Source organism: Gadus chalcogrammus, chromosome 17, assembly GCF_026213295.1.
Source record: "Gadus chalcogrammus isolate NIFS_2021 chromosome 17, NIFS_Gcha_1.0, whole genome shotgun sequence".
Lineage (NCBI taxonomy): Eukaryota > Metazoa > Chordata > Actinopteri > Gadiformes > Gadidae > Gadus > Gadus chalcogrammus.
In genome coordinates, this window is record NC_079428.1 from 16,216,616 (window position 1) to 16,230,158 (window position 13,543).

The 13,543-nt window shown below is 52.2% G+C and overlaps 1 protein-coding gene across 1 annotated transcript in view; it reads left to right on the forward strand.

The window, feature by feature from the left end:
- Positions 1-752: 752 nt before the first annotated feature.
- hecw2a (HECT, C2 and WW domain containing E3 ubiquitin protein ligase 2a) overlaps positions 753-13,543 on the forward strand; it is a 35,943-nt gene continuing 23,152 nt past the window's right edge. Inside the window, exons 1-12 of the mRNA XM_056575518.1 lie at positions 753-1,134; positions 3,957-4,064; positions 4,612-4,706; positions 4,997-5,063; positions 5,950-6,119; positions 7,612-7,751; positions 8,073-8,173; positions 9,269-9,814; positions 9,848-10,176; positions 10,423-10,723; positions 10,865-10,960; positions 11,583-11,733. Coding sequence (XP_056431493.1) covers positions 753-1,134; positions 3,957-4,064; positions 4,612-4,706; positions 4,997-5,063; positions 5,950-6,119; positions 7,612-7,751; positions 8,073-8,173; positions 9,269-9,814; positions 9,848-10,176; positions 10,423-10,723; positions 10,865-10,960; positions 11,583-11,733 — 2,486 coding nt within the window. The remainder of the gene's footprint in view (positions 1,135-3,956; positions 4,065-4,611; positions 4,707-4,996; positions 5,064-5,949; positions 6,120-7,611; positions 7,752-8,072; positions 8,174-9,268; positions 9,815-9,847; positions 10,177-10,422; positions 10,724-10,864; positions 10,961-11,582; positions 11,734-13,543) is intronic.

Below are 13,543 nucleotides of genomic sequence, written 5' to 3' on the forward strand. Positions count from 1 at the left end.
CCCCTCTCTCTCCGTCTCTGTCTCTGTCTCTCTATCTCTCTCTCTCTCTCTCTCTCTCTCTCTCTCTCTCTCTCTCTCTCTCTCTCTCTCTCTCCCCCTCTCTCTCCCCCTCTCTCTCCCCCTCTCTCTCTGTCTCTCTCTCTCTCTCTCTCTCTCTCTCTCTCTCTCTCTCTCTCTCTCTCTCTCTCTCTCTCTCTCTCTCCCCCTCTCTCTCCCCCTCTCTCTCTAGTATTTAACTCTAACCTCTCCTTCTCCATCCATCAGGGTGCTGTGGTTGTCGAACTTGGACGAGGAAGCTTGGGTTCTGATCTCATCCAGAGTCTCCACCATGGTCCCTGGTGCGGACCCCCTGGCCCCAGTCTGAGAGGGTCTTCATGGAGAAGGACCACCAGGACCTCTGCCCACCTGATCTTCTATCTGGGTGCTGCTACCTAGGTCTCTCTTGGACTAGGTTGCCTCTAGTGGACTCCTTTTCCAAGGTGAGCACCTGAACAACAGCGCTACCTATGTCTCCGCCCACCCCGAGCCCACCCCAGAGAACAATCCCCAAAGAACACCTGCCGACAAACCTGAACCCACCTGTCAGCTCCAAGCTCCCCATGTCCCCTCCAACCCAGCGCTCCCCGGGCCAGTGAGGAGACCCCCGTTTCACCGTAGAGTGTTTGAGTCCCCCGGAATACTGCCTCTCCCCTCCCCGTCCGCCCCCCTCCGCCCTGAGCTCCTTTTGACGTCCCCACCCGCCCGACACCACCATGCGTCCGTCCCTGGCCACCGCCGTGCTGCCCCCCCGGACCCGCAGTCAGAACCCCCCCCACCTGGCCGTGGGCAGCCGGGAGCACCTGTCGGCTCCGCGGCGGCGGAGCCCCCACCTGCGCCACACCCTGAGCCCGGACAACCTGCGCACGCTGGCGGAGCGGGGCGGGGCGGCCAACGCCGACTCTGTGTCGGGCGCCAGCGGCCCCATGGGGCTCCCGAGGGCCAACAGCGACACGGACCTGGTGAGCTCGCAGAGCCGCTCCTCGCTCACGGCGTCCACGCTGGAGTTCACGCTGAACCGCGGCCAGAACCTGGTCATCTCCTGGGACATCAAGGAGGAGGTGGACGCCACCGACTGGATCGGCCTGTACCACATCGGTGAGGCCCCGGCTGCTGTAGTCCATTGTCCCTTACTGTCACCTTACTTAACGGGGGAAGAGCACGCTATTTCGACGTATCCCTTTGCTTTAGACTGTTTTACTTCTGCTAATTCAGAAAAATCGAAGTCCGAGCCAGGGGGGGGTATTCGTGCCCACTGAGAACGCCCCTCAATGAGTGTGTGAAACGGCTCGCTCGGGCTTCAACTTTATTTCCGTAACAGTCTGTGAGTCCGACTGTGCTGTGGGCGGCGCTGCATTACAGAAGCACCGCCTCCCGGATACCTGCAATGTATACAACTTCTTGCGGGTGTGAATTTTCCGACTCATGCGCAAAGCATTCGCAACAGAGGGGGCGTGCTGACCGATAACATCAGCCTGGGCCCCCCCCCACGGGAGGGGGGCCCTAAAGCGACACGATACAAATCCGCTTTTGAAAGATGCTGAAATTGGTCTTGCATAAATGACCAGTGTGAGAATAATAAGCAGAATTTTTGACAAACATGCATGTAACCCTATTACCCTATAGGGGTATATATAGTACCCCCCACTGCAATTATTAATCCTAAAAAAAGCATGTTATGTGATCTTCAAGGGAAACAAGACTATAGAGGAAAGGTCTTCACCATAAAAGTTGGACAATGATCAGGAATAAGTAGCTGACTAAATACTGTGGTTAGTGCACCAATGTGTCTCTCCAAGAAAAAGAAAACTCTGAGGTTCAAACAAACCACGGCCGCTCGCGGGGCGAACCTGACGCCAGCTGTCCTCGGGGTTAGCTGATTGTGGCGCTTTTATTTCGGGGAGCTGAGAATAGCCAGGTAGCATCTTGCGTTGGAGCCTCCTGCTCTGAGCGTCGATACTGAAACGCTTAGCGAGCGGGGGGCCGGGGGCTGAGTCGACACCACCACAGCTTCCCCTCGGTGTACGATAACAGGAACCCTCACCGAACACACACACCTCTCCGCCGCCGTCCGGGGTGGGCTTCCATAGTGCAGCTAATCCTGCTCAGCGACAGGAATCTGACAGGGGGGGGGGGGGGTTGGAATACACGGCCTGGCGCGGCCTGGCCGGCCGTCAACCTTGAACAGTAGGCGATATTTGAACATCAGGGGCGGTAAAAACAAAAGCTCAGCGGTCGTGTGCTACCAGCATCGTGTGGTTTGCGGTGCCGCTCTATTTATGACCGATTCCGCGTGTTCGCTGTGACTGAAAGGTTAAACCAAACCCAGATGGAGACGCTGTGAAGCTCCTCTCGTCGCCTCGTCCATACGAAGACCTCCAGCGCCGCCCGGGGGGCGCTCGTCTTCTGACCCGGAGCCTCCCGGCGGGCGGGGCGGTGTCTGAGGAGTGGTAGTGACATGTGACGGGTGGAAGGCCGGGCTGCATGCTATCGATCTCCAGGGGCCATCAGGACTTCATTACCGCCGCGGGGTCGCCGGCGGGCCCCTGAGGCCGCTGCTTTCCACTACTAAGCAGACATTCAATGATAGGCGACCCTCACAACGCCCTCGTCCTGCTGCAACTTACCTTCACACACACACAAACACACACATAGGCCTGCACGCACAATCATACCCGTCCTGGTGTGCATAGGCCCACAGACACAGGGGTGCACTGCACATACAAACACATTATATAAAGTAGTTTAATGTATCAACCGTAACAACCGTAATACGCCACGTCAACACACCCACACAGACAAACACAAGCACACACATACACAGACACACACACACACACACACACACACACACACACACACACACACACACACACACACACACACACACACACACACACACACACACACACACACACACACACACACGCGCGCGCGCACCGCCTGACTGACTGTAAATGACTTGCATGTGTGTGCAGACACATAAAAATGAAAATTGTTACGCACACACTTGCGCATACACACAAAGACACACACATATCGCTTGACAGTGCTTCCGTTGTGCATCAGCTGAGCCTGATGGTTAATTTTCCTGATTAGTGTGTGCGTGTGTGTGCGTGTGTGCGTGCGTGCGTGCGTGCGTGCATGCGTGCGTGCGTGCGTGCGTGCGTGTGTGCGTGCGTGCGTGCGTGCGTGCAGGTGCGCGTGCCAGTGTTTAAAGTGCTTCATGCAGCGGAATCCCCCTCAGCCTGTATGGGTTGTTTTTCCTCTAGAGGTTATAGTGGAGGTATTTTAAGAGCTCCATGTTTGAGAGGTTACGTTCTCGAGGTTTTGGAGAGAGAGGACGGTCACCACCCCGAGCGGTGTGAGGGTGGGGTCGAGGACCCCTCTGCTGTGTTTGGGTGATGATGTCATCGAGATGAGGTCATCACAAGCGTTGGCCGGGCCGACCTGTTCCCGCTAGTGCCCCCGTCTCCCGCTGTCCTCTTCCTCACCGCGTTGTAGAAAGACGATCCTAACGTGAAGATATACGCTCAGGATGACTCTGAAGTAGACGCATAGTGTTGATGGTACTTCAATGCATTCCTTTGTTTGCTAGAATGTTCTCTTCCCTTCTGAGAGACACAACCCTTATTATTTTGTGATTAAAGGGATATTTTACTTTCTAAGAGTATTGCAGTCATTTATGGAAAATTGTGCCAGTTTTCCGTAAGATGTACCTTAAATCTCTTAAAAAAAAATAGAAAATTGCCACATTCACATATTGCTCTGCTCCAAAAGCCTGCAATGTTCTTTCTTATCTGAAGGCTCCACCAATGTAAAGTACATAGAAGCAGCATAATGTTTTTATGTACTAACCATGATCATGATCAGTTTAACAGCAGCAGGCGCAGCATTAACCTAACCTGGTGGTGTTCCAGATGAGACCAGCCCCTCCAACGTGTGGGACTGCAAGAACAGAGGAGTCAACGGCACCCAGAGAGGCCAGATCGTCTGGAGGCTGGAGGCTGGACCCTACTTCATGGAGCGTAAGGCACCCGGGCTGGCTGGGAGAGGGGGAGACGGGGGAGTAGGGGGGAGAGAGGGGAGAGGGGGGGAAGAGGAGAGGGAGAGAGGAAGGGGAGAGAGAGGGGAGAGGGGGGGGAGAGGGGGGGAGAGGGGGGAGAGGAGAGAGGGGAGAGGGGGGAGTAGGGGGGAGAGAGGGGATAGGGGAGAGGGGGGAGCAGAGGGGAGAGGAGAGAGAGGAGAGAGAGGGGAGAGGGGGGAGCAGGGGGGAGGGGGAGAGATGGGAGAGGAGAGAGAGGGGAGAGGGGGGAGGGGGAGAGAAGGGGGGAGAGGGGAGAGGAGACAGGGGAGAGGGTGGAGAGGGGGGGAGAGGGGGGAGGGGAGAGAGGGAGAGGGGGGAGAGGAAGAGGGGTGAATCCAGCTCTGCGGCCCAGTTCATGGTCCTTCATTGAGCCCTTTTCAGCCCTTCACCCACGAGCTCCAGCCGCTATTAGCCAGGACGGGTCCTGACTGCACTGATGGAGGACCTCAAAGACGGACAGCCCAGCTAATGTGCTTGTCTGTGTGCAGCTGAGACCAAGGTGTGCTTTAAGTACTACCACGGAGTGAGTGGAGCCCTTCGCGCCACCACGCCCTGCATCACCGTGAAGAACCCGGGAGTCCTGGTACCTACACCCCTCACACACTCATGCATGTCTATGTGGGTACAGGAGAGGGAGAGAGAGGGGGCGTGAGAGGCTGTAGTGTTGTGCATGTACCTGGATTTATTGCACATTGCTACCATTTGAAAGAGAGAGAGGGTGTGTGTGGGTGTCTAGGGGAAAGTCACAGAGAGAGAACAGTGTGTGTGTGTGTGTGTGTGTGTGTGTGTGTGTGTGTCAGAGAGAGAGAGAGAGAGAGAGACATAGAGAGAGCATGGTGCTGCATGTCTTTATTATGACCCTGTCTGTGTCAGGTCGAGGGATTATCAGAACAGGTGGGGACGGACCACCCCCGGAAACTCATCAGCTTCACTCTGACAGGTGAGCTGTCACGTGTGTGTGTGTGAGTGTGCTTGTTTATGATAATGTGTGTTTGTATCTGTGTGTCTCTGTGTGTGTGTGTGTGTGTGTGTGTGTGTGTGTGTGTGTGTGTGTGTGTGTGTGTGTGTGTGTGTGTGTGTGTGTGTGTGTGTGTGTGTGTGTGTGTGTGTGTGTGTGTGTGTGTGTGTGTGTGTCTGTGCGTGTGAGAGTGTGAGTGTGTGTGTGATTGTCTTGGCACAAGATAGAGGTTTCGGCCTAATAAATCCAGGCCCTCCAGATTTGATGCTGTGAAATGTCTCAGGAACATTGGAGAGCTTTGACAGGTGGTGTTACCACATATATTAGCTGCTCACTGCTGTCCAAAAGTCTGTGGTTTCTGAGTCAACATTTGACATAAAGGACATCTTCATTGCCATCCTCATCCTCATCATCATCGCCATCACCATCTTATCTTTATCACCATAATGGGCATAATCATGTATGAATTACGATGATAATTTTGATTGGATGGCTTAAAATATGACATAGAAATAGGCACGCATTTGATTGTGGTGATGGTGGTGAATCAGGGTGTCTTTAGATGGTGACTGGTGACCAAGCTGACTGAAACAACAGATTTGTTGGCAGCAGTGAGCTACTATTACATGTAGAGTACTCCACATTATAAAAATGTTTGATGCTGTTATTTTGTAGCTTTGTTATTGTTATTATATGCTTTTTACTCTATGTAAGGTGACCTTGGGTGACTTGACAGGCGCCAAAAATCAAATGTATTATTATTATTCTTTCTCCTCAAAGCTCTCCAATGACAGTTCACAGTTCACCTCCCCTGCCCCCAGTGCCTCTGGGGTAACAGGTTGCTAACCTCTGCCTTTTGTTGTGCCAGATCTCCGGGCCACGGGTCTGAAAAAGGGGATGTTCTTCAACCCTGACCCCTACCTGAAGATGTCCATCCACCCGGGGAAGAGGAGCATGTTCCCCACCTTCAGTCACCACGGCCAGGAGAGGCGCTCCGCCATCATCGCCAACACCACCAACCCTGTGTGGCACGGAGAGGTAGTGCTCACCGTCAACCCGTTAGCACTCTGGTTAGGGCTCTAGTTATCAGGTTAGCACTCTGGTTAGGGCTCTAGTTATCAGGTTAGCACTCTGGTTAGGGCTCTAGTTATCAGGTTAGCACTCTGGTTAGGGCTCTAGTTATCAAGTTAGCACTCTGGTTAGGGCTCTAGTTATCAAGTTAGCGCTCTGGTTAGGGCTCTAGTTATCAGGTTAGCACTCTGGTTAGGGCTCTAGTTATCAGGTTAGCACTCTGGTTAGCGCTCTATTTATCAAGTTAGCATTCTGGTTAGGGCTCTAGTTATCAAGGTATAAGTAGCGCTCACCATCAGCAAGTTAGCACTCTGGTTAGGGCTCCAGTTATCAAGTTATAGTTATTGCTCACTGTCAGTAAGTAAGCACTCTGGTTAGGGCTCAAGTTATCAACTTAGCATTCTGGTAAGGGCTCTAGTTATCAAATTATAGGTAGTGCTCACTGTCAGCAAGTTAGCACTCTGTTAGGCCTCTAGTTCTCAAGTTAGTATTCTGGTTAGGGCTCTAGTCATCAAGTTAGCATTCTGGTTCGACTTTGGTTCTCAAGTTAGCATTTTGGTTAGGGCTCTAGTTATCAACTTAGTATTCTGTTTAGGGCTCTCGAGTTAACATTCTGGTTAGTTATTAAGTTATAGTTATTGCTCACAGAAAGCTATTAAGATAGCATTCTGGTTATTAAGTTATCAAGTCATTAAGTAATCATTCTGGTTAGGGCTCTAGTTGCCAAGTTATCATTACTGCTCACAGCCAGTCATCAAGTAAGCATTCGGGTTAGGGCTCTAGTGATCAAGTTATCATTCTGGTTAGGGCTCTAGTTATCAAATAATAGTTATTACTCACAGCTAGCTATTAAGTTAGCAATCTGGTTAGGGCTCTAGTTATCAAGTTATAGGTAGTGCTAACAGCCAGTCATCAAGTTAGCATTCTGGTTAGGGCTCTAGTTATCAAGTTATCATTAGTGCTCAGAGCCTGTCCTCAAGATAGCATACTAGTTAGGGCTCTAGTTATCAAGTTATAGTTATTGCTCACAGCTAGCTATTAAGTTAGCATTCTGTTTAGGGCCCTAGTTATCAAGTTATAGGTTTTGCTCACAGCTAGCAATTAAGTTAGCATTCTGGTTAGGGCTCTAGTTATCAAGTTATAGTTATTGCTCACAGCTAGCTATTAAGTTAGCATTCTGGTTAGGGCTCTAAATATCAAGTTATAGTTTGTGCTCACAGCAAGCTATTGAGTTAGTTTTCTGGTTAGGGTTCTAGTAATCCAGCACTCATAGCCAGCATTCCTGTCAGTGTTCTACTTAGCACTCACAGCTAGGGCTCCTGTTAGTTAGTGCTCTAGTTAACCCTCTAGTGTTACAATATTACAATGTAAAAATATAAAACATGTTTTGGATTTATCAGTTCAAATTTAAGCTAATTTTGAAAATAAGAAAATGCCATTTTTCTGAATCTCTCTCCAGAAATATACTTTCGTAGCACTTATGACAGACATACTGTACATCGAGGTCAAGGATAAGTTTGCAAAAAGTCGACCAATCATCAAACGCTTCTTGGGTCAGCTGACAATTCCTGTTCAGAGGCTCATTGAGAAGATTCCTGGGTAAGTGAAGCACATACAAACATGTGTTGCTCTAGTAAAAACCAAACCAGATGAGAAAAAAGACACAATAAAAGCTACACAAATCAGTACACAGAATTCTATGATCACACAACATTGCATTCTCACATTATTCTATAACTCAAGAGATTCAATAAGATATACAGCCCCTCCCTACCCATACACAATTGTTATTAAAAAGATGATTTGATATATTGTCATTTCTGTGGATGTCTTTGCGTCACACACCCTTTACACTGCATAGACAGTCCAGTTAGACGACATCCACCACCCTCTCCCTCCCCTCTCCCCGTCTTCCCCCAGGGTCCAGCCCGTCTCCTTCTCTCTGTGTCGCCGGCTGCCTACCGAGCACGTCAGTGGGCAGATGCAGTTCAGAGTGGAGCTCACCTCCACCGGGCCCGACGGTGAGCCCACCCACGACCCCCCCCTCACAGAGAGACCCTCATATTGGACAGCCCTGATTTAGACGCAATGCTCCAGTTCAAACACGCTTTGGAAGAAGTACTCTTATATCAGAAAAGAAGAGAGAATTATGGCTCAACATGCTGTGTGTGTTGCTCAAATATGAACTGTGTTTATTTTGGGCCTCTTTAATTATGCATGAAGTCATTGATTCATCATCTTTGATGATGATTCATTGTTTATTGATGTTTACTGACAAGTTATTACTATTATAGGAACTAATGCAGTGCAAAAGGTTGTGTTCTGAACGAGCAGATCGCTGGGCCTCCCGCATGGCCGCGTGCAGCTCGGTCGTGATCCGGTCGTTCAAACCGGTTCACCCTCCCCACGGCCGCTCTGCGGGTCCTCAGTGCCTGTCAGGAACGGACCGATTATTGCAGCTTTCTCGAGTATCGCTCATCCAAATAACTTTGTACCTACTCAGTGCCAAGTCAGTTGAACAGAATGTTGACGAGAAAACTGAAGCAGACAGACCTACAGAGACTCTTCTAATGAGTGAGCGTAACATAACCTAGTATACCCAGTACAGTACAGTACAGTACAGTACGGTACAGTGTCCAAGTGAACTGCTGCCAGTGAACCGTGGCTCGTGTAGGCCCAATGCCGACATAGTTTGAGACACTCGAGCCCTCGAGGCCCGCCCCCAAAGCCACGCCCCACAAAGCCCCGCCCCCGAAGCCCTGTCCCCGCTGCTGCACAGAGCGCCACTGGTTGTTGTTTTGGTTCCCAGTTGATTGACATGGAGCCCGTCACTCCGCTGAACTCCCTCGGGTCCCAGCGAGACGCACGCCGAGTGGGACGTATATCAACGAGATAAAGGACGTACACTCACAGAGATACCTGTCTTTATCGGTAGATAGCTCTCGTAATCTGGGGATAACTTTATCATGCAGATGTATAATGTTACCTTGTTCAGTCGTTTTGTTGTTCGGATATTGTTTTATTGTATGCTGTCCCCTTGATCTCAGGGCCAAAGTCCAACCCCGTCTATTCCAGCCCTGCCGTCTGATTGGCTCTCTCCCTCTCTGCGTCCCCAGGGGCGTCCCCCGACTCCATCATCGGACTGTCGTCCCTGAACGGGGCCCCGGGAACCCCGTCCGACGACGAGGACCTGCCCCACCACCTCCCGGGCATGGTGCACTCGGCCCACTCCCCCACCGGCTCCCACTGCTCCCAGGCCCTCTGGGGGGGCGGGGCCGCGGCGTACCACCCCCAGAAGGACGTGGCGGCGGTGGGCGGCGCCGAGGCCATGTTCGTGGGCGGGGCCGAAGGGCTGTCGGGTCACGAGAGGCTCCTGAGGTCGCTCAGCGAGGGCCTGGACGCCATCGAGGCGCCCAAGGGCCCGGGGGAGCGACCGCTGGGCGCCGCCTCGCCCCAGCTGCGCTCCAGCTTCCCCACGCACACGCGCCTCAGCGCCATGCTGCACATCGACTCGGACGAGGACGACGAGCGCTCCTCGGGCGCCCAGGACCTCACCCCCGTCCCGGGATCCCCCCTGCTGCTCAACGGAGGGGGGGACCCCTCGGAGATGGGCCCGCTGGAGGAGGAGGAGGACCCCTTCCCCGAGACCCGGCCGGACCCGGGCCGGTCGGCGCCGGCTCCGCCCCCGGCGCCAGACCCGGCGGGGGCGGAGCCGCGCGGCCGGGCCCGGCCGGCTGAGGACACGGAGGACGAGGACGGGCTGGCGGAGGAGGAGGGGCTCCCGGACCTGGACCCCGGCCTGGACGACATCTCCGAGCCCGACGTCTTCTCCGAGGTGGACGAGACGCCCTTCACGGAGGCCATGTCCCATCATGCTTTGCAGGGGAGCCTGGAGGAGCAGGAGGAGGGCCGGGCGCTGGGGGAGGACCCTCTGTCGGAGATGGACTCCTGCTCCATGGCGACGGCCCCACAGACCGTGGTCTCGTCCTCTGAGAGCTGTCCCATCACCATGACCACGGCTGTGGTGAGGTGTTTACTATTACATTACAAATGACAATCTCAAGGTGCTTCAGACGCCCATCGGGTGCATGGATTGTCATATGTGATGAAGGCGTTTCATTAGCTGTTCAGATAAGCCTCATAAAGGCTAACGTTTACATCAGGGGCATGTCCAATCACATCGACTTGAATCCCTTTGAACCGATGCAATATTATTGTATATATTAAACATTTGCTTCAAAGGTTTCTAATTGGCCTTGTGTTTAAACAGGACACTGAGGAAGGGGCAGAGACGGCCATAGATCCGGGGGGACCTGCTGTTCTTGATATCCTGCCAAGCATTCAAGATGCGGTCGACACCATCAGTGTGCAAGCTCCAGCCAATCAGGCTGAAGGAGGGTCCGCCTCAGCCAATCAGGAATCCAGCGAGCAGGTTGCGGAGCGAAGGCGGAGCTTACAGGCCAGCGGGGGAGTGGCTGAAGAACAAGTGGAGGGGGCGGAGTCAAGGACACCCAAAGAGGTGGGGCCTGTGGATTCAGATCAGGCTGCCACGGAGACGGACGGGGAGGAAGGTAGAGGACGGAGCGGGACCGAATGAGATCAATGGTTGTCTCGTTGGGCCACGATGCACTCCAATGCAGCAAACAGCCTTTTAGGTTACATATGCAGTTAACCATGTAACTTCATGTCCTCTTTCCCCTCTCTGCGTGTAGGTAGCCAGGTCAACGGCCACCCAGTGCGCTCCTCCCTTCCTACTGTACGCCACGACATGCACCGGTACCAGCGCGTGGACGAGCCCCTGCCCCCCAGTGAGTGCTGCTCGGACCCCCATCACCGTCAGGGTGGGGACCCCCCATATCACCTGCTCTCTGACCCCCTCCCATCAGGGTGGATACCCCCTGCTGCTGTAATACTCTGCCTCAGGTCTAGGTCTAAAGTCTAGAAGCCGTTTGTGACTGGAGGTGAGTAGCCGGCGGATAGTGTCGTGTACATCGAAAGAAGGGAAGCTCTGTGTTTAAGCGTCCATGAAAAGGTCAGCGCCAGGTTCCTCTGACAGGCTCGTGGACTGGAAGGCAGCGGTCCACTCGGTCGGGGGACGGGATGGTGACCCGTGTCCGCAGCCTGAGGGAAGACGCTCTTATAAGCCGTGAACAGCGTGTTGTTGTCTTTCCCACACTGTGACCTTTAACCCTTGTGGCTGTGCTCAATGATTCCTGGTCCAGTCTCAGCGCTCCTTCTGAAGCTCTCAGCAGATAGATGAATGAATGAAAGACCTGGATCAGCTGGTTGGAGTTGGCTGGTGCAGTTTGCACATGCAGAAGAGTTAATTATGTATCCAGTTTTGGCAAGAAAATGTCATGACTTTAGGCAGAAAAAGCCCAATGGCATAGGGTTGAGGTGATGGGTGGACTGAGCGTGTTTCCTCTCCAGACTGGGAGGCGAGGATCGACAGCCACGGCAGGATCTTCTTCGTGGACCACGTGAACCGGACCACCACGTGGCAGCGGCCCACGGGGCCCCCGGCCCCCCAGGGCCTCACCCGCTCCAGCTCCATCCAGCAGATGGAGCAGCTGAACCGCAGGTGGGAGGTCCTGCAGACCCTCTGAGGAGCGTCACGTAGCAGTCCTCATTCTATCTGACCCCCCAGTGCCCTCAGGAAACACTGAGGGGAAGGGTTTCTCTAAGTAGAAAACACAAGGGTTTAACCGCAGCAACAGCACCACCTCTGGGGAGATCGGTCATTACATGTCATTCTTCTGATCGACTCAAAGTGTTGCTCAATAACCAGTATTTGCTGCTGGTGTTTTCATTTCCATGTTTAGTTACTATTTATTAAGAACTCAATTCAGGCATTTGAAGCAGTGTTTATAGCTTAACTTATCAAGTCAAGTAAACTTTATTGCATATCCCTTGATGAAAGTTACCGTCTCAAAAGGCTTTACAGGCCATATATTTATGACACCCCCTTAACGCTAGCCCCCCAGAGGACATGAAAAAACTCCTTTCATTGACATGGAATCGATTTTGAGAAGGAACGCAGAGTAGGGGATCCCTCCTTCAAGGAATGGTAAGGAGTTCAATGGGTGCCATAATCAATATCCATACATAGCAAACCATTTTTATGCAAAAATGAATATAAGTATTATCCATGGGGATGGGGGGCTAGCTATTGAGGAAGCGGGTAGCCCTCAGTGATGAACAGGTGTCCAATCACAATCAACAAGATTCAACTGATCAGAGACAGCTCTGCGGTTAGATGGGGCAGGGTGGACAAGGAACATGTTAGGAACCTCTTATTGAATACCTGTCGACACGCAGGGTGGGCTGGTGCCGGATCATCGGTGATGAGAGCGACACTCCTAGGAGCCTAACTCAAGGGTTATGTTTCGTGTATTACATTTAGATTTACATATTACAGCCGTCAGCGTCGTGGAAAGTACAACGATAAAACTCTAACAAGAAAGGAGATCAGAAAATGTCCTGGCACTTCATGATGAGATACCGCATCTAGGACAGATGACCCCTCAATGCAGACAAGTGCACCATAGTTGGAGAATGCAGGATTATTTAATGTATGCATACATTAAGTCTCTTCTCCCGCAGAATCAGCCATGAACACAGTTAAAGAGAAGAGCTTCTTATAATTTTGAACACCCAATAGGAGAGCTTTGTTAAAGTAGGAAATGTTCACATCGGGAGCTCTATGACTCCTGAATAAGGGGATAAGTGCATAGGTAAGGTTGAGAAAAACCTTATATATCACACATTCATACAGTATAACACCTCATTCGTTACACGTCTCAGAAACAAACCTGCTTGTGGATTGTGGATGCAGATTTAACACAATTGTACGTTGGTAACTGCTGCTGATATACGTGGAAGGTTATCGATCATTCTGTTTGTGTGTACCGGTGAAACTTCTTTTAGAGTGCATGTTTCTCTATGTGTCGTTGCCTTGGAAACCATGCTGGCAGGAGGCTGTGTGTCTCTGTCTCTTGAAGCACTTCATTGGATCTGCAGAGATAGACCACGCTGGATAGAGAGAGCTGTCTCTTCTCTTTCTGTACGCCTCCAAGATGTAAACATGTGGAGAGAAACCAGTGTATAGAAGGGTGGTGGGGTGAGGGGGAGAGAGGAGAAGGAGAGAGGAGAGAAGATGAGAGGAGGGGGAAAGAAGAGGGGAGGAGAAGAGGGGGAGAGCGGATGGAGAGAGGAATGGGAGAGAGATGGGGGAGAGAGGAGAGGGAGAGAAGAGGAAGAGAGAGGAGGGGGAAAGGGGAGTGGGAGATGGATGGGGGAGAGAGGAGAGGAAGAGAGAGGAGCGGGGGAGGGGATGGAGAGAGGAATTGGAGAGAGATGGGGGAGAGAGGAGAGGGAGAGAAGAGGAAGAG